Source organism: Canis lupus, chromosome 7, assembly GCF_048164855.1.
Source record: "Canis lupus baileyi chromosome 7, mCanLup2.hap1, whole genome shotgun sequence".
Taxonomy (NCBI): Eukaryota; Metazoa; Chordata; class Mammalia; order Carnivora; family Canidae; genus Canis; species Canis lupus.
In genome coordinates, this window is record NC_132844.1 from 27,041,013 (window position 1) to 27,061,728 (window position 20,716).

Sequence of the window (20,716 nt, forward strand, 5' to 3'; positions counted from 1 at the left end):
CATAGGCAGAGGGAGAAGCAGGCTTCCTGCAAGAAGCCTGTTGCGGAGCTCAGTTCTGGAACTCTGGGATCACGCCCTGAGCTGAAGGCAGCCCCTCAACTGTTGAGCCACCCAGGTGTCCCTAATTTTTCTTATTATAACTAAATACCAGGCAGGGTCTTACCCTGTCTGGTTCGGAGTCAGTGCTACTTGATTGTGCTGTTGTTGCCATTCAGTCTTGCCAATTGCTTTTCTGGCTCAGTATTCTAGTATTCTAATAGGTGTAGAGACAAACCATTGTTGATATTATGGTCTGATTTTAGTTTCTTTTCTTTTCTTTTCTTTTAAGATTTTACTTACTTGAGGGGGTGGAGAGAGCACGGGGGTGGGGGGGGGGCAAAAAGGGAGAGGGAGAAGCAGACTCCCTGCTGAGCAGGGAGCTTGCCATATGGGACTCAATCCCAGGACCCTGGGATCATGACCTGACCTGAAGGCAGATGCTTAACTGACTGAGCCACCCAGGTGCCCCATATTTCAGTTTCAAACATAGTTTTGTTTGCATCTTTTGTCTACCATTTCTACTGATTAGCATTTTAAGTGTTGAAAAGAATTGAAAAGAAATACTCTATAGTTTCTGGCTTCAGCTACTTCTAAGTACTTAAAGTCTGACTCTTCCAACACTGTTCTTGTTTCTCAGGAAATTATTTTAAACTTCTGACTTTTAGGATGGGAATTCTTATCATTATAGGTAAATTTATGTTGATGTGTAACTTTTATCTCCTTCTCAAAGGTTTATGTATGATATACTTTTAAATATTTGGAAGTACACCTTGTTTTTGCCTTTTGGACACATATTCATTTTTGTGCTTTATTTTTTAGAAATTTGCCTTAATAATTTAACCATAAAGTTTAAACCAAAAAATCTTAAAACTTGTATTCTAAGGATTATTTTTCTCAGCCTTTTACTGTCAATATAATGTGCTTTTAGGAAGCCATGACCCATGAGGGATCTCATAAAGTGTATCATTTAAATACTACTTTGATTTTACATATGTAGCAAATTAGCAATTTTCAGCTTTAAAAAACCAAAATTAGGGATGATGAAGATCCTTTAAGACCAGTGTTGAAGAAGAAAACTTCAATTTGCTCTATAGATTGTGACTGTATCATGTTGTTTTTTTCTAAATGTGATATTTTTGGTTATTGTGGTCTTAGTTGACTTTGTACATTGCATTTCCAAATCTATGCTAGAATGACATGAGATATCATAGCAGTTAACATTTTTGGGGAGCTTCTTCTGTGTTGTGCATTCTACAAAAGTGATTTAGGTGTATTATTTTATGCAATGAGTACAATTTTTATTCTAAGCAACTTAAGGCACAATGAGGTTATTTGTTCAAGTTCACTTAGTAAATGGGGGAACTGGGATTGGAATAGGCTGTCTGACTTGACTCATTCTGTAAAATATTACTTTGTGCTATTCAGTTTTGGTAGCCACTAGCCACGTGCACCAATTAAAATTAAATTAGATTAGCATTTTAGTTCCTTACATAGAATAGCCACATTTCAAATGATCAGTAACTATATGTGGCTAATAGCTACTGTATTAATACAGATTATATAAAACATTTTCAAAATTGCAGAAATTTCTGTTGGGTACTGCTGTTCTGTATTGTCTTAGATTAGGACAATTAGTAAATTTTGAGGGACCTAAAATTAATTGATTTTAAGTTTTTATGAAATACATTGTTTATTTCTGACATTTAAAAAATAATCACTGTATTATTTTTTGAAATTTCTATCAGCTCTATGATTTTGTTGTAGAAAAATGTATTATTGAGATAACTTAATAGGTAAAATGCATCAATCTCTTTAAAATTAAAATATGGGATAAAATATGTTAATGATGTGATGTTAAGAAATAATAAATTATTAAGACTGGAATAGTATCTAATAGTTTATACAATTATTTAGTATTTATTGTGTATTCATCCAATTTACAGTTGGGCATGAGCCTGAACATTGGTCCGTCTATAGAAGATATCTAGAGTTCTATGTACTTGAATCAAAACTAACAGAATTTCATGGTATGTGGCTTTTGTATAAAACATTACATTTTAGCATTAGCTTTTTTGAAGAAGCTGTTGAACTAGATTAATTTTTTTATTTTAAGTATTATACCAAGGAAATGTAGCAGTAACATTTGTGTATACTACTATTCATAATAGGAACATACTGTTTCTTATCTTATTTCTGGCTTATATTTTTAAAGTTTTTACAGTGCACATTTATTGCTTTTTAAATAATGTTAATATTTAAAAGATAGCTATTCTTTAATTGTATTTTAGAAAAGATTCTCTTTCCAGTTTAATTTTGGTTTATCCTGATGTGGCAGAGATTTTAATTTAAACCAAGCATTTCAGATTGCTTTTGTTCTTTTACCATCTTTCTTGATAAACATGTTTGCTTTGCATCATGGTAAATGTTTTGATTTAGTTCTTAGATATGGAAACAAAACCTGTAGTGTAATATTTCTATTAAGGATAGATCAAGCAAAAGAGGGGAACACTTCTTTTTTAGTTCTTCCCCTTACCTTTCAGTCTCTCTTATCATCCATTTATTTTAGTTAATATCAGCAATATAGTTACAAAGTATTTACAGTCATTTTGTATGTAGGTTGATGAGTCTGATTTGTGTATTCTGAATCTTTAATCTGTGAGAGAGAGTGGGAGCGAGTATGAGCGAGCAAGTAGGGCGAGGAGGGGCAGAAGAAGGAGAGAGAGAGATTCTTAAGCAGGCTCCTTGGAGCTCAATCTCACCCTGAGATCTCAGCAGGCTGAGATCAACCCTGAGATCATGACCTGAGCCAAAGTCAAGAGTCAGATACTTAACCTACTGAGCCACCCAGGCACCCATGAATCTTCATTTTATCGAAGCTTTATGGAGTATCCTTGATCCAAATTCAGGTTGGTTCTGAATTGAGAAGGACGAGAACCTTTTTTACTCTTCTTTAAAATACAAAGTCCCACTCCAGACTGTTTGCTTATATTTTGAATTTGTGTTTGTCTTTAAATGGTTTTCTCTGTCTCTGCCAGTTTTATGCCATGCCATCCTTATCTCCTCCTTTCTCTGAGAACTTTTTCTTTGGATTTATTTTAGAGATGAGAGACATATAATCCATACTGTAAAATCCTAGATCATCCTACATTGATTGGATTCCCAACAGTATTTTCCTTTTTGACATTTAAATTTCTTTCTTAATTTTTTAAAAAGATTTTATTTATTTGTTTATGAGACACACACAGAGAGAGGCTAGGAAGAAGGAGAAGCAGGCCCCCCGTGGGGAGCCTGATGTGGGACTTGAGATCCCAGGGCCTTGGGATCATGACCTGAGCCAAAGGCAGACATTCAACAACTGAGCCACCCAGGCATCCCTGGCATTTAAATTTCTAAAGTCAGCCCTATTTGAGGAAGCATGTCCGTGGTTTGTTTTTAAAGATTTATTTGTTTATTTGAAAGAGAGACAGAGATAGAATGAGGGGAAGGACAGAAGGAGAGGGAATCCTAAGCAGGCTTCATGCCTAGTGGGGAGCCCTATACAGGGCTTGATCTCACCACCCTGAGATCATGACGTGAGATGAAACCAAAAGCTGGTTGCTCAACCAACTAAGCCCCATATCCAGGGTTTTTAATTTTTGTTTTGAATCTTGTATAGTATTGGCAAAATGCTACCTTTTTTTCTCATGAGAGAGTAGGTATTTTAAAGATTTTGGCTGATAGAATCCCACCAACTTCAAAATAATCTCATGATTAGTTTTTGAAGCTTTTTTTTTTTTTTTTAAACTAGTATAGAAGGCTTAAATAAATCTGTGCCAATGAAGAGTTGGTGATATTTTGGGTATCAATAGACCCAGGTTCTTTGGTCTGGACTTCTGACTTGAAGCTCATGGATTTTTGTTGAGATTATTTAATTAATTATTTTTAAGAGGTTTTATTTATTTACCTGACAGAGCACAAGCAGGGGGAGTGGCAGAGGGAGAGGGAGAAGCAGGCTCCCAGCTGAGCAGGGAGCCCAGTGTGGGGCCTCAATCCCAGGACCCCAGGATTATGACCTGAGCCGAAGGCAGATACTTAACTGACTGAGCCACTTACGTGCCCCTTGTCAAGATTATTTAAAAGTTAATGCCACATCTCTATATGGGAGCATTGTAAACCTGAATTTGCCTTAGTAAGTTATAAATTAGGTTTTAAAAATAGTAGCAGAATGGACACCTGGGTGGTTTAGTGGTTTAGCATCTGCCTTCGGCTCAGATCGTGATCCTGTGGTCCTGAGATCGAGTTCCACATCGGGCTGTCTGCATGGAGCCTGCTTCTCCCTCTGCCTCTGCCTCTGCCTATCTCTCTGTCTCTCATGAATAAATAAATAAAATCTTTTAAAAAAATAGTAGCAGAACATGCTAATAACTTTCATATATATATTTCAGGCACATTTCCTGATGCCCAGCTTCCTTCCAAGAGGATCATTGGCCCCAAAAATTATGAATTCTTAAAGTCAAAGAGAGAAGAGTTTCAGGAATATTTACAGGTAAATAGTACCATCTTATTTAAAACATTGCTAATCATAGCATACTCTAATTTGTCTTTTTTTCTCTTGTGTAAATACATTTTGTTTTACAGATATATGTCAATGTGAATTTCGAAAATTCTTTTAAGATATTTTTTTCATGTGGAAGAGAATTATTGTTAAGGGTATACTTTATAGGGGCACCTGGGTGGTTTAGTTGGCTCATAAGCATCCAACTCTTGATTTCAGCTCAGGTCATTATCTCAGGATTGTGAGATCAAGCCCTGCATTGGGCTCCACACTCAGCACAGAGCCTGCTTGATATTCTCTCTTTCCCACTGCCCCCCCCTCATGTACTATCTCTCTCTCTCTCAAAAGAAAAAGAATATACTTTAAAATAAATTGATAACCAGTGAAATACCAGATACTTTCTCAGAAGAAGAAAAATCTTATGTTGGGTTTAGTTTAAAACTTTTGGTGTGGAAAGTTAAAGAAAGAAAAACGTATAAGATGAAATGCATTCTAAAAAAAAAAAAAAAGATGAAATGCATTCTAAGAATACTGGATAGTTTTTTTGTTACTCTTGTCTTTTTAAGAAAATTTTATTATTATTTTAAGTAATCTCTACCCACAACATGGGACTTGAACTTAAAACTCCAAGATCAAGAGTTGCATGCTCTACTGACTAAACCAACCAGGCGCCCCTTTTGTCTTGTTTCCTGTTTGATTTTGTGTTTAGCACTTCTGAACTTGTGAACTCCTGTTTTATTCCTTAGTTTTTTTTTCTTTTGCAGTTTGTAGATGTTTTTCCAATTTCTTGGGATCTCCTGATTTCCTACCATTCACTGCTTGCAATTGAAATCTTTTTTTCAGTGTGGGCACAGTGTTATGTAAACAATGTAATTGATATGTTATTTCCATTGTTAGTTCAGTTAGCCAAAATCAAATCAGATGCGTAACTAAAATTGATTTAGGTTTCTCTAAAATTAATGACCATCTTTCGTTAATGAAGTGCATAAGACCAAAAAGTAGATACATTTTTTGTTTTATTACATCGCTTTTTTTTGGACATGGGATTTGTAGATTTTATTAAATGTTAATTCAGTTAAATTTGGATGCCTCCCTGTCAAAAATAAGTACTTTTAAAAAATATTTATTAGCGTAAAGGGATATTTATATTTTATTTCTTGTATTTGAACCATTGAGTGCTTCAACCCAGAAAATACTTGTTACATAGTTTTTTGGTCGTGTGAAAATTGAAATATGAATAACTTAACTACTGCAAGGATATTTGAATGTAATATATAGTAGTATTAACCTTTGCCTTTGTTTGTACCATTAACCCATTATTGGAATGAATTAAATCTTTTTAAGAGAGTACCACATACTAGAAGAGTATTTTCTGGTGATATGGAGCTAAAGGTTGCAGTTACTGGTATTTTTATACAGATTTCTGCTCATAAAGTTTTGAAACTGTTTCAAGTTACAAAACAGAATATTAGGTAAGACTGGGTTAATTTTGGCTTTAAAAAGTCAGTTTATCTTGTAAGAAAATAGTGTTGCAAGAACAGACAACAGATTTTCCAAATTATTTCACATTTGCACATTTAGTTTTCTGCAAAACCCTTTGTGCCAACTTCTTTGAATTATCAAGAACATTTTATGATATTGTAGTACTTGTTTTATAGTTGAGAAATGGAGAAACAATATTAGCTAATATTTAATCTTCTTCCTGTGTATCATATTGTGCTAAATGCTTCATATAACAACTCTGTAAAGTAAGTAGTATTATCTTCCTCTTACGCATGAGGAAACTAACTCTTGTAATTTAGGAACTTAGTTTCTAGGGACTCCTCACTGGTAAATGGAAGAGCTAGAATTCAGACCCTTTCATGACTGACCATAGAGGCTGAGTTCTTAGCTGCTGTGCAATAGTATTCTTTCTACAAATGTGGTTTTGTTATTCTGAATGTAAGATAGCTTTTGAGGATTAAAAATTTTTTTGTTTTCGTTCTTATCATTTTAATATAGTTTTGATGATCCTTTTGGATTTTTAAGCTTTTTTTCCCCATTTTCTTTTTTCATTCAAGAAACTTCTGCAGCATCCAGAACTGAGTAATAGTCAACTTCTGGCTGACTTTCTCTCCCCCAATGGTGGGGAAACACAGTTTCTTGATAAAATACTACCAGATGTAAATCTTGGTAAGTCAGTTTAAAGAATCATATATATGAGGATAAACTGAACATAATCAGCATTTTCAGATTAACATAGAGGAATAGTTTATATAGTGAAGCTATGTGTCAAATTCTAACAGACTTCTTGAAAACTGTTAGTAGGAACATAAATTGGAAACACAGTTTAGGGGACGCCTGGGTGGCTCAGCGGTTGAGCGTCTGCCTTTGGCTCAGGGCATGATCCCAGATTCTCGGGATCGAGTCCCGCATCGGGCTCCCTGCATGGAGCCTTTTTCTCCCTCTGCCTATGTCTCTCCCTCTGTCTCTCTATGTCTCTCATGAATGAGTAAATAAAATATTTGTTTAAAAAAAAGGAAACACAGTTTAGTATGAAACTGAATGAGCAGTTCCTCTCTGAGATACATAGAGAATCTTCTATATATATTAAAGAATGTTCATAGCATCATTGTTTTTATAGGCAAAACTGGAAATAATACAAATGTTCATCACCAGTAGAGTAAACATAAATTATGGTAGTTTCATAAAATGAATACCTGTGGCAGTGAATACCTGTAGTATGTAGCTATTTGCAACAATTTTGATAATCTTTTTTTAATTTAATTTTTAAAATTTCATTTCAATTTGCCAATATACAGTATAATACCTAGTGCTTATCACATCATGTGTCCCTAGTGCTTATCACATCATGTGTCCTCTTTCATGCCCATCACCCAGTTACCCCATCCCTCCACCCACCTCCCCTCCAGCAACCTTCAGTTTGTTGCCCAAACTTAAGAATCTTTAATGATTTGTCTTCCTCTCTGATTTTTCCCCATTCAATTCCCCCTCCTTTCCTTGTGGTTCCTTGCACTATTTCTTATATTCCACATATGAGTGAAACCATATGATAATTTTCTTTCTTCAATTGCCAACTAACACTGATAATCTTAAAAGCATGATGTTGAATGAAAGAAGCAAGACACAGAAGAGTATATACAGCATGATTTCTATTATGTTAAAGTTCAGTATAGACCACAGTAATATAAGCAGGAAAAGTTTGAATAAAATTGTTAAAAATAATAATGGAAGTAAAATACTATTTTGAATATATTTTATATAATATAATCTTAAGTACATATAGAGATAAACAAATGAATTAAATATTGCAAGTGGGCATTTGACTTTCATCTGTATCTCTTCAGTACATTTAGTTGAGCCAGAATGCTTGGTATTTGTATGGAGGTTTTCTTATCAGAGGAAAATGTGAAGACATTTTATATTTGGGTCTATGCAATATTTAGGAGATAGAATTGGGTAGACTTGGTTGCTGACTAGGTTTGACTGATGGAGAAGAAATGATCAAAGAATTGTTTGTTCCATTTAAACAATTGGGAGGATGCTGTTACTTGCTGAGATTAAGGAATAAATTAAGAGTAGTTCTGAACTTGTTGAGTTTATAGAATCCAGATAAAGAAGTTTTTGTAAGGCAGGAGAGGCCAGGGGATAGGCAAGGAGTAGAGATTTGAGTGTTACTTTAAATCAGATTGACCAAATAAATTGGCTCAAGAAAAGCATGTAGAAGAGACAAAAAAGAACAGGATAAAACTCTGTAGTTTAAGGAACTTGGAGAATGCTTCTATTTTCTTTAAGATTTATTTATTTATTTATTTATTTATTTATTTATTTGAGAGAGAGAGAGAATAAGAAGAGGGGTGAGGAGAGGAAGAATCCTGAAGCAGACTCCCCACTGAGTATGGAACTTGATGTAGGACTCTATCCCAGGACCTTGAGATCATCATCCCAAACCAAAATCAAGAGTTGGATGCTTAACTGACTGAGCCACCCAGGTGCTCCAGGCACTTGGGAGAGTTCTGAGGAGGGAGGTGTAGCTTATGTGGATAGCAAAGGAGAAATAGTCTGATGGGAAGAGGGTTGGGTGGTTTTCATGTTATAAAACAGTCTCCCATTTTAAGTTGTTATTATGTCTCCTGCTATTACCATAAGTCTACTTTTTTCTAAATTGAACCATAAGAAATTTTAAGTTGCATCTATCAATTTTGATGATTTTTCAGGCATTTTTAATGTTTGAGAAAATTTTAAGATGTTTGATTTTTTTTTTTAAGATTTTATTTATTCATGAGAGACAGAAAGAGAGAGAGAAAGAGAGAGAGAGGCAGAGACAGGGAGAGTGGGCTCCCTGCGAGGAGCCTGATGTGGGACTTGATTCTGGACCCCAGGATCATGCCCTGAACCAAAGGCAGACGCTCAACCGCTGAGCCACCCAGGTGTCCCAGATATTTTAAAATAAAAGAAATACAAGAAATTTTGGCAAACAAGATTAGACTATGTATATTTAACCTAAAACTCAGAATATAAGCTATTTGAATAGCCAGTGTTTTTTATTTTTAATTTTAGAGAAAGAGTGCAAGCAATGGGGAGGGGCAGAGGGAGAGGGAGAGAGAGAGAATCTTAAATGGGCTCCACACTGATTGTGGAGCCTGACATGGGGCTTGATCTCACAACCCTAAGATCATAACCTAAGTGAAAGTCCAGAGTTGGAACTTAACTTCCTGACCCACCCAGGTGCCTCCAAATAGCCAATTTAAATGTAGCAATTCTTAAAACTGTTTGACTAACTTTTGCATATTTTTAGATATTTTTATATAGTCATCATTGTTTAAAATCTTTTGAAAACATTTTTTGTGGAAAATTTCAAATATACACGAAAGAGAATTTTGTATAATAAACCTCTTACTCTATTTTAGCAGTTACCAACACGGCTTGTTCAGTCCCTTCCTTTCCCCCCTCCAACCTCATTGAATCATTTTAAGTAAATCCTAAGTGTTGTATCTATAAATAATTAAGAAAACCATGTTTATTGTAAATTTCTGTTGAATGTGAAATTGTAAATTATAAATATTTTTTACACTTTCCTTTTTACTTGGCTATTGAGTGTTTAAAATTACTTAGTAAAATATACAGTAAGCAATTATGAGATATATTATACCTTCATAAAATTAATATTTTATTTTTAATTGCAGGGAAGATTATAAAGTCTGTTCCTGGAAAACTAATGAAAGAGGTGAATAACTGATTTATGTATATTCTGTAACATGATAGTTACAAGTATATTAAATATCAGTGAATTTTAATGGGTTGTATGATTATTAAAAATCATAATCTTGATTTTTAATTTGCATACCATGATTTCTGTATCACAACAGAAAGGTCAGCATTTGGAACCTTTCATCATGAATTTCATTAATTCTTGTGAATCTCCAAAGCCTAAACCAAGTAAACCGGAATTGACCATTCTCAGCCCTACTTCAGAAAACAACAAGAAGGTACTGCCTCAGAGTTATGAAGTTTGAAGTTGTCCTACTTGAGACTTTTCCATTATAGGGAGAATCATGTGTTAATGAAATGAATGGGACTTATTTCCTTTATATGAAAATCAGTTGTACAGTGTAAGGAGGGATTTTATATAGTTGCTTGCATCTTTGCTTTAATGGGTAAATGTTTCTTTAGATAATTGTATTTGTAAACTTCTACCATTTCTGTATTTGGGAGATTTTTTTTATAATAAATTTATTTTTTATTGGTGTTCAATTTGCCAACATACAGGTAACACCCAGTGCTCATCTCTTCAAGTGCCCATCACCCATTCACCCCCACCCCTCGCCCTCCTCCCCTTCCACCACCCCTAGTTCGTTTCCCAGAGTTAGGAGTCTTTATGTTCTGTCTCCCTTTCTGATATTTCCCACACATTTCTTCTCCCTTCCCTTATATTCCCTTTCGCTATTATTTATATTCCCCAAATGAATGAGACCATATAATGTTTGTCCTTCTCCGATTGACTTACTTCACTCAGCATAATACCCTCCAGTTCCATTCACGTTGAAGCAAATGGTGGGTATTTGTCATTTCTAATGGCTGAGTAATATTCCATTGTATACATAGACCACATCTTCTTAACTGCAAATGATGATTTTGTTTCGCCGTACAAAGAGCATGATTTCATTGTTTCACCAATAAATCGTGTAATGATTTTTTCATAGATATCTTTTAGAAGGTTGCATTCATGTTTATGGGTGGACTTGGCTTATAATTTTTCTGTCTCATTCTATCCTTGTCAAGTTTTGGTATCAAAGTTATATTAACCTTTTTCTTTTTTTTTTTTTTTTATTTTATTTATTTATGATAGTCACAGAGAGAGAGAGAGGCGCAGAGACATAGGCAGAGGGAGAAGCAGGCTCCATGCACCGGGAGCCCGATGTGGGATTCGATCCCGGGTCTCCAGGATCGCGCCCTGGGCCAAAGGCAGGCGCCAAACTGCTGCGCCACCCAGGGATCCCTATTAACCTTTTTCTACTTGCTGATAGTTATAATTGGAATTACTAGTTCTTTAAATAATTGATAGAACTGGTTGTTAAAGTCATCTAAGCCTTGAGTTTTGTTTGTAGGAAGGCTTTTTAAAAAATCAACCGAATTTCTTTAATGATTATAGTATTCAGATTTGTTGCATGAGTCATTTTTTTTTCCCCAAAGATTTAGTTATTTATCTGAGAGAAAGAGGGCATGTGTGTGTGAGCTGGGGGAGGAGCAGAGGGAGAGCAAGCAGATTTTGCATTGAGACAAGCAGACTGCACCAAGCATGGAGCCTGATGCAGGGTTTGGTCCCATGACCCCAAGATCATGACCTGAACTGAAACCAAGAGTCGGATGCCCAACTGACTGAGCCACTCAGGTGCCCCAACATGAGTCAGTTTTGATAGGTTTTATATATATATATATTTAAGGGGGAAGAGGCAAAGGGAGAGAGAAAGAATCATAAGCAGGTTCCATGCCCAGCATGGAGCCTGATGTGATGTGATGCTCACATCATCACATGTGATGCTTAAAACCCAGAGATCAGGGACACCTGGGTGGCTCGGTAGTTTAGCGTCTGCCTTCAGCCCAGGGCATGATCCCGAAGACCCAGGATCAAGTCCCACATTGGGTTCCCTGCATGGAGCCTGCTTCTCCCTCTGCTTGTGTCTCTGCCCCCCTCTCTCTCTCTGTATCTCATGAATAAATAAATAAATAATCTTTTAAAAAAAAACAAACACTGAGATCATGACCTGAGCCAAAATTAAGAGTCAGATGCTTAACCAACTGAGCCACCTAGGCACCCTGATAAGTTATATTTCTCAACAAATTTTTAATTTTATCTAAATTTGAAATTTTTTTGGCCTGAAGTTGTCGTTCTTTTTGACATCTGTAGTTATATCACCTTTTATTTTTAGCGTTGTTTGTGTCTTTTTCTTTTTTTTCTTTTGCTCAATCTTGTCAAAGATTTTGTACTTTTCATGTTTTGGCTTTGTTGATTTTTCTTTCAGACTTTTTAGTTCCTTAAGTTCTATTTTATTATTATTATCAATAATAGACTTTTTTGCATATCTTAAGGGTAAGGCTGAGATTTAGTTGTATTTCATCATTTTTACTATAAGTAATTTTTTTTATAAGTAATTTTCTACATCTTGTTTTTTTCACACTGATTAGGCATTTCTGGACTATGACTGTCACTGTCCAAATAAACTTTGGCTAAAGCTCAATGTTCACACCCTATAACTGTGAATTATAATCTTTAAGTCATTTTAGTTTTAAAATTAACTGTCATTAATATATTTATACATCTTTACATGTTCATTTGCTCCTTTTGGTATAAAAAACAAAGGGTTTCTTCATGAAGAACAAATTCTCTGTTGTGTCTAAAATGAATGCAGACTTTTTTGTACTGTTTTGGGAGGAATATGTATTTTTTATCCATTTTGAGCATAAATGTGAAACTTTAGAGACAGAGCTTAACCTATCTGATAATTCTGTTTTGATTGGAAAAAGTTTAAATGCCTGTGCTCTGTGTCACTTTAGCTTTAGTAATTATTATCATCAGGTGTGTAAGCTAAATATCTCTTTCCTATTTCAATTTTTACGTTAGCTTTTCAGTGATCTATTTAAGAATAATGCAAACCGTGCTGAGAATACAGAAAGAAAGCAAAATCAGAATTATTTTATGGAGATGATGACTGTAGAAGGAGTCTATGATTACCTGATGTATGTAGGTAGGTAAGGTCTATGTGGTTACTGTGAAAACCTTTTTTTCATTCATGTATCATATTTCTTCTGTGATGCAAATTAATGTTCTTCACTGTTATCCTATTGTAACTTCTTTTTATTTTTTATTTTTTTTTTTATTTTTTTATTTTTGTAACTTCTTTTTAAATTGAAGATACTTCTTTTATAAGAATTAGATATAATTGGTCATGAACATATTAAAGTTACTGGTTGTTTATAAATAAAATATTGACCATTTGTGTTTTTTTATACTGGAGAATGTTTGAAATATCTGTTTATCTTAACAAAATATTCCATATAATCCTTCTCAGGACGGGTGGTTTTCCAGGTTCCTGACTGGCTTCATCATCTCTTAATGGGAACTCGAATCCTGTTTAAAAACACCCTGGAAATGTATACTGACTACTATCTTCATTGTAAACTAGAACAACTGTTTCAGGAACACCGCTTGGTCTCACTCATAACACTTCTCAGAGGTTTGTATTTTGTCATATGTGTCATGTTTTATGTACTTTTATATCTTAATTTCATTGGTTTATTAGTATTTCTACTATGAAGTATATTGTGTATAATTGGTAAAAATTCCAGCAAATATTTTTGTCTCTTTACAGATGCTGTATTCTGTGAAAACACTGAACCTCGCTCTCTCCAAGATAAGCAAAAACGAGCAAAACAGACTTTTGAGGAAATGATGAATTACATTCCAGGTATAATATTTTTAAGTAGTTTAATATATAGATTAGCATTTCTTTGAGATCACAATATACAGTAATTTTTTTTTTAGGTTTTATTTATTTATTTGGAGAGGGAGCAAGTATGAGTGGGGGGAGGGACAGAGGAAGAGAGAGAGAATCTTAAGCAAACTCTGCACCAAGTGCAGAGCCTGATGTGGGACTCAATCCCACAACCCTGAGATCATGATCTGAGCTGAAGTCAAGAGTTAGATCCCTAACCAGCTGAGCCATCCAGGCACCCCACAAGGTATAGTAATTATTAAAGCTAATTTTTATTTTGAGTTATCATTTTAGAAATAGTCATAAAGACCAAGTAAAATTGAATGTATTAGTTAAATAAAATTTGGTTTTTATAATATAAGCACTATGAACTCTTAAGACAGGCTTTTTCTACTTTTGCAATAGCCAATGCTTTCAACAACTTATAATAAGACTGATCAAAGTGATATGTTTGTGGGACAGTCCGAATCCTCCTGCTTACTATACGATGAGAAGAACTGCACTAGTGTTTATGAATAAAAGATCTACATTCATTCATTCATTCATTCATTCTAAATATACTGAGCACTTTCCACATGTCAGGCACTATGCAAAGTGCAAGGGATATAAAAAGTGTACTTGAGTAATTCAGTCTAGCAGGAAGACAGTTATACAGACAAAACATATATGTGATAGGCATGTGCAAATCACAGAGTATCTCAGAGGAAGAGAATGATCACTTCTTCTGTAGTGGAGATAGGCTTGAGCCACAAGGTAAATGAATGGTAGTAATCTTTTATAGAGTAGGACATATAAGGAAAAAATGTCAAAGGGTCAAAGCAAAGGATATTTAGTTTAGAATATTTTGAGTGTGAATTGCTTACACATTACTCATGAGGAAAGGTCTAGTAAGTAGTTAGGTTTAGAAATTTGAGAAATGAAATGGTACAGGTTAAGGATACGGAAGTTACAGGTAGTGGATAATAATGTCCAGAAAGAAAATATAGAGTAAGAATTGAAGAGGCCTTTGGACTGACTGTACCTTAAAGAATTCTCATCATTGAAAAATTAGTCTCAGGATAGTCCTGCTGCTCTGTGTCAAGACAGTTAAGTTAAATCCCTGGTCTGAATATAAAAGTAAATAAAAGTTACTTTGGGCTAAGTCCTCTGTAGGTAAATGATGAAATAACTTCTTAACCTGTTTTTGTAACAGCAATCCGTAGCATTCATGGCTTTAACAGTCTTAGTTTTGATACTCAGGGACAACATGGAAAGCTAGTGAATGTAGTAATTTGTTATTTTGCTGAGGAACAAATTTAAATCACATCTACTTCAAGACTTCTCTGGGAAGGAAAAATTCAGTGAGTAAAAACTTAGCATGTCTTTCTGTTGTCCTCTTCCCCTCATTTCTTACTCAGGGACTCCTGAAGGATCTGAAAGGATCACTTATTTTTGTCCATTAGGCTTCATGCAATTGGGAAATTCTGTGTAGTCTTGATGAATTGGGGGATTCATAAAGATCCATATTGGGCCACATATCTTAAAAATATCAAGGATCTACTATGCTTATTATAATTGAAGTTAGCCTTTGCTTCTTGGGTTAGATTTATCTCCTAGAAGCAAAAATAAGGTGAGAACATCTCAAGAACATCATTAAGAGTTTTATTATAATTGGGAGTAGGGAAAGGACAAATATTTGAGTACTTTGTTTAATTAAGAATATTTTCCTGTTTTAGGGAAAACATTGAGAGATTTTTAGTAAGGACTGCCTGGTAATAGAAGTGATAACATGACAGCTGTGCAGTCAAACGTGAATTGGAATTTTTTTTGGATTCTAAATTAGTGTTCTCAGAAAGTCCCAAAAAGCTTGTCCTATAAGATGGTTAATAATAATTATGTAAAAAGTATAAAAATAAATTAAAGAGGTTATATTCATTGAAAAAGTAGTGTTAAAAATTAAACTTTTTTTTCCTGATATTAAGATATTAAAACATTATGAAACTATATAGAGTAAAAACTGGGAGTCATCCTCTCCCCAGTCAATTTGGTGTTAATCCTTACATTTTTCTGTGCATTTCTGTACACATATGTACAAATGAATACATATAAATTTAGGATTTGTTTTACCTGACTGGGATAACACAATATGTATTATTTTCCAACTGTCTTTTATCACTTAATAGTATAAGTAGATTTCTTTACTGCAACGTTCCACAGAGCTTGTAGTATACATTGTGCATTATGAATCTCCAAAAGGAGGATACATCATACTGAGTTTCTTAACTTCATAGAAGCTTTTTTTCCTGGAGCTCTGTGGAGGAAAACTGGTTTAAGATATGTAGATTTATAGTTTTTGTGTAATACCTGGGAAACAGGGTGAAGATTTTTCTTTATGGTCCAGTTAATGATGAGGCACTGTATAATATGAAGTGTTTCACATTTGGCTTTCTCCTTTAGATCTGATAGTCAAGTGCATTGGTGAAGAAGCCAAGTATGAAAGCATCAGACTTCTATTTGATGGCTTACAACAGCCAGTTCTCAATAAGCAGGTAAAATTCATTAAAGCAGGTTGACTAATGTCGGCTAGGTTTTGTGAACAGCACACACCAGGGTGTCTGGTATAGTATTAATTGTGAAGTGACACTATGTTAAATCAAGGCAGTGTACTTAGGATATTCAGACAGAAAAAATGTGTGCTTTATCTGTTACTCTTTTGCTTTTTACTTTATTCCTTATTTTTTAATTAAGTTTTCTAATTTAATTCCAGTATAGTTAACATATAATGTTGTATTAGTTTTAAGTGTACAATATAGTGATTTAACAATTCTGTATATTACTAAGTGCTCATCAGGATAAGCGAACTCTTTAATCTCCATCGCCTGTTTCACCCATCCCCCCACCTACCTCCCTTATGGTAACCATTAGTTTGTTCTCTATAGTTAAGAGTTACTTTTTTTTTTCCTTTATAACATGAGTTCTAAAGAATCAACATATAAACCAACATGAGTTGGTTTTTTAAAAATTAAAAAAAATTTTAAACATTTTTTAAAAAGATTTTACCTGTTTATTTGAATGAGAGAGAAAGCAAGAGCAGGAGGAGTGGCAGAGGGAGAAGCAGGCTCCCTGCTCAGCAGGGAGCTCTACACAGGCTCGAACAGCTCTACACATGATCCTGGGATCATGACCTGAGCCGAAGGCAGATCCTTAACAGACTGAGCCACCCAGGCGCCCCTATAACATGAGTTGTTTTGACTTAAAATAAGCATAGATTCACTGTAGAAAACCTGGAACATATACAAAATTCATGAAATAAAGTAAAAATTTGAAAACTAAGAATTCCATTACTCAGATTACATAGAATAACCACAGTTAATATCACATATATAGTCTATACTGTACATATTTTGTTGAGATCTTAATATAGTTAAAATTTTGTATCCTGCTTGTGTCTTTTACATTTATGCAGCATAATAATAAAATGTACACATATAAAGACATGTGTATATGAGTTCTGTTCCCTGCCTACTCATTTAGAGATAATAACCACAGTCCTGAATTTTGTTTTTATCATTTTTATGGCTTTTGTCTAATGCCTTAAAAAAAATTTTTTTTTTGGTGCTCTAGCTGACTTATGTTTTATTGGACATTGTGATACAAGAACTATTTCCAGAGCTCAATAAGGTAACTGAAAAGCAGCAGTTTTATTCTTTATGTTTTTGATGGTATGCTGACATTTATTTTAATTAGGGCCAAAAATATTAAGGAAACCCTTGTGACTATAATCCCTTTAAAAATGAACAGCCTTAATAAATGTCTCTTTAAATTTTCTTTTTTCAACATGCTTAAACATAGAGTCAGTTTTTTGGGGACAGGAAGGAGTAAGTAGCCTGTATTTTGACTATGTCCCTTCTTAATTACAAGCAGATAGGAACATTATTCCCTCTAGAGTCTTTCCAGAGGAAGATGTGAGTTTAAGTCCTAGCACTAGAATAGGTCAAGTTCTTGAGACTGTCCTGTCTGTAACACTGAATGCTGTTTAAGTCAGATGAGTGTTTGGGGGCAGTTGGCTTACATGAACCCAAGAGTACAAAATGAATTGGAATTGAAGAATGGTAATATTATTATATTGATTCTGGAGGATGGATATATATATATATACACACACACACACACACACACACACACACATATATATTCTATATCTATACATACCTATCTTACGTTAGAATTTTTATATACTGGAATTGTTAGGCACTTCACAGATGAACCCTGTTTTATGGTCTAATATTAAATAGATTTATTTCTACTTTAGGTACAAAAAGAAGTTACCTCTGTGACGTCCTGGATGTAAACATTTGGATTTGGGAAAGAATAACCAAAAAGAGAACAATTTCTGTTGTGCTAGTGTAGTATACATGTATTTTTTTCTTTTACTTTTGTATATTCTTGTATATATCATGTAATCCATTGTCTGAAATTTTGATTCTTTTTGTTTTAATAAAGACTAACACAAACTTAATAATAGTCACAAGTTATTGGGTTTCATAGTCTTTCATTTTTTTTTTTTTACCTGTTACCAAATTTTATTAGAACATCTGTCATTTCTTGTTGACATTTTTTTTAAAGAGATAATTCATAATCCTTTTAGGACAAACAGATAAAACCAATAATCTTTGTATTGTATCACTTTGGAAATGATTATGTTTAGTGTGGGGAAATGAGAGTTAGATCTGATTTGCTTTCTTTTTTAGAGTTAATACATTTCCATGGATTTTTTTTCTTTTTACCCCCATTTTCTATTAGTTAATTCCATGTCTGTAAAGAAGACATCCTTCATGAGTTTTTCATAAGAAACAAAGGACTTCTCCTTACTCTTCCTGGATCAACAGGTTATAGCCCTTTTTAGGTATGAAAACTGACTACTTATAGATATTTGTCATTGTAGGGTTGCAACTACATTTCACTGAATAAACGTAGCTATATTCCAATATTTTTTTTTAAGGAAGAACTTAAGCATTTTTTTAAAAATATTTTATTTATTCATGAGAGACACAGAGAGAGAGAGAGAGAGAAAGAGGCAGAGACACAGGCAGAGGGAGAAGCAGGCTCCATGCAGGAAGCTCGACATGGGACTCCATCCTGGGTCTCCAAGATCAGGCCCTGGACTGAAGGCAGCGCTAAACCGCTGAGCCACCCTGGCTACCCAATATTCCAAAATTTTATGTAAGTAATTTAGTAAGTCTTATATGTAAGTCTATTTGAGTGGACTTTTGGTTTATGTCTGTTGTCTCTCTGAAAGGAAAATACAGAATTATTTTTTTTTAAAGACTTTATTTGAGGATGAGACAGAGACAGAGATAGTGACAGAGAGCACAAGTGGGGAGGAAAGGGAGAAGTAGGCTGCCCTTCTGATGCGGGACTCAACCCCAGGACCCTGGGACCATGACCTGAGCTGAAGGCAGATGCCATTTTACTGAGCCACTCAGGCGCCTCTAATTGTATTTTTTGAGGAAAGATAATTTAAAATATTAGAGTCAGTGTTCAGAATTCTGCTCACAGTTCCCTCCCACGTTATACTTTTCTCTTTGAAACAAATTTCTCTTTCAAGATTAAGAGTTTTGTGTTTGCAAATTGGTTGCAGCATTCATTCAGAATACACTTACTGAGTTTCAACTCCATATTGAAACTGAGCTGGGTAATATGAAACTAAATATAATTTGGAGATTTAACTTATTTAATACTATTCACTTATTCTTTTTCCCAAGGTTTTAAAAAAATGGTTATTAGATATTGTAATTTTTTAAAAGATTTTCTCAGTAGTTTTATTATATTTTTAATTGCTTAAAAATTCTAGAATATATATGAGTTTCTGTGACTCAGTGCTTTAATACCAAGCCTTAAACATTTATTAATATCTCAGGGACAGGTGGAAAATTAATCAGGTTGAGTCTTCACATTTAAATCCATAGCATTTTAAACACTGTTACTTAAAGTATCACAGTAACCTGGAAAAATAAAATATTTTATTTTTATTTTTTATTTTTTTAGTAAAATATTTTATAGCCCTTTTTATGCCATTCTTATGTACTCTCCTATAAATTGTGATATTCTCTTTATTTAGATAAGAAAAATGTTGTTAGGGTATCATTCTGCTTGGGCTGCCATAACAAAGTACCACACACTGGGTGGCTTTAAACAGATTTACTTCTCATAGTTCTTGAGGTTTCATTCTTTTTTTTTTTAGGTTCATTCATTCATTCATTCATTCATTCATTCATTTATTAGAGAGAGAGATTGAGAACACAAGCAGGAGGAGGAGCAGAGGGAGCGGGACAAGCAGACTCTGCTGAGTGTGGAGCCCAATACAGGGGTGGATCCCATGACTCTGAGACCATGACCTGAGCTGAAATCACGAGTTGGATACTTAACCCAACTGAGCCACCCAGGTGCCCTGGTAGGTTTCATTCTGAGGCCTCTTCCTTTGGTTTGCAGTTGGCTGCCTTCTCACATGTGCCCTAATAACCTCTTTGTGTAGGTGTGGGGGAAGAGAGAAAGAGATCTCTCTCTCTCTCTCCTTATAAGTCACCAATCCATTGATTAAGGTTTCACTCTTACGACCTGATTTTACCTTAATTATCTCTTAGAGGTCCCATATCCAAATATGGAGAATTTTTGTATTAAAGTGGTTTTGGACTTCCAACATAAGATTTTTAGGAGGCTACACTTCAATCCATAGCAGTAGGTGAGCTCTATTTAAAGAAAATGTATAAAAATCTACACATAAAAAATTAATTATTCACATTAGAAAAGGAAAAGCAACTAGATGCAGTCTTTGTCAGCCAGACATTTTATATACACTATCACATTTTATCATCCATCACAATAACTGTGAGATAGTATTATTTCATTATTATGGGTAAGGATGTTGAAGTCAGAGAGAATAGTGAAGTTAGAGTTCAGACTTAGATTTGTCTCTCATCCTCATGTGCTTGTCAGTGTTGCCCCATAAAAGGAGCTTTTATTTCAAAAAGTAGGCACTCTTTGGATCTTCTTTTTTAAAAAATATTTTATTTATTTATTCATGAGAAACACAGAGAGAGAGAGAGAGAGAGAGAGAGAGAGGCAGAGACACAGGCAGAGCAAAAAGCAGGCTCCATGCAGGGAGCCCGAC

At 34.4% G+C, this 20,716-nt stretch overlaps 1 protein-coding gene across 8 annotated transcripts in view; it reads left to right on the top strand.

Annotated features, from left to right (window-relative positions):
• SNX14 (sorting nexin 14) overlaps positions 1 to 18,067 on the top strand; it is a 72,915-nt gene extending 54,848 nt beyond the window's left edge. For all 8 annotated transcript variants that reach the window (XM_072832154.1, XM_072832155.1, XM_072832148.1 and 5 more), the window contains 11 exons: positions 1,983 to 2,066; positions 4,464 to 4,564; positions 6,634 to 6,745; positions 9,760 to 9,800; positions 9,943 to 10,062; positions 12,696 to 12,819; positions 13,144 to 13,308; positions 13,444 to 13,539; positions 16,003 to 16,094; positions 17,170 to 17,226; positions 17,858 to 18,067. In XM_072832154.1, the coding sequence (XP_072688255.1) occupies positions 1,983 to 2,066; positions 4,464 to 4,564; positions 6,634 to 6,745; positions 9,760 to 9,800; positions 9,943 to 10,062; positions 12,696 to 12,819; positions 13,144 to 13,308; positions 13,444 to 13,539; positions 16,003 to 16,094; positions 17,170 to 17,226; positions 17,858 to 17,896 (1,031 nt within the window). In that variant the 3' untranslated portion in view covers positions 17,897 to 18,067. The remainder of the gene's footprint in view (positions 1 to 1,982; positions 2,067 to 4,463; positions 4,565 to 6,633; positions 6,746 to 9,759; positions 9,801 to 9,942; positions 10,063 to 12,695; positions 12,820 to 13,143; positions 13,309 to 13,443; positions 13,540 to 16,002; positions 16,095 to 17,169; positions 17,227 to 17,857) is intronic.
• The last annotated feature ends 2,649 nt before the right edge of the window (positions 18,068 to 20,716 follow it).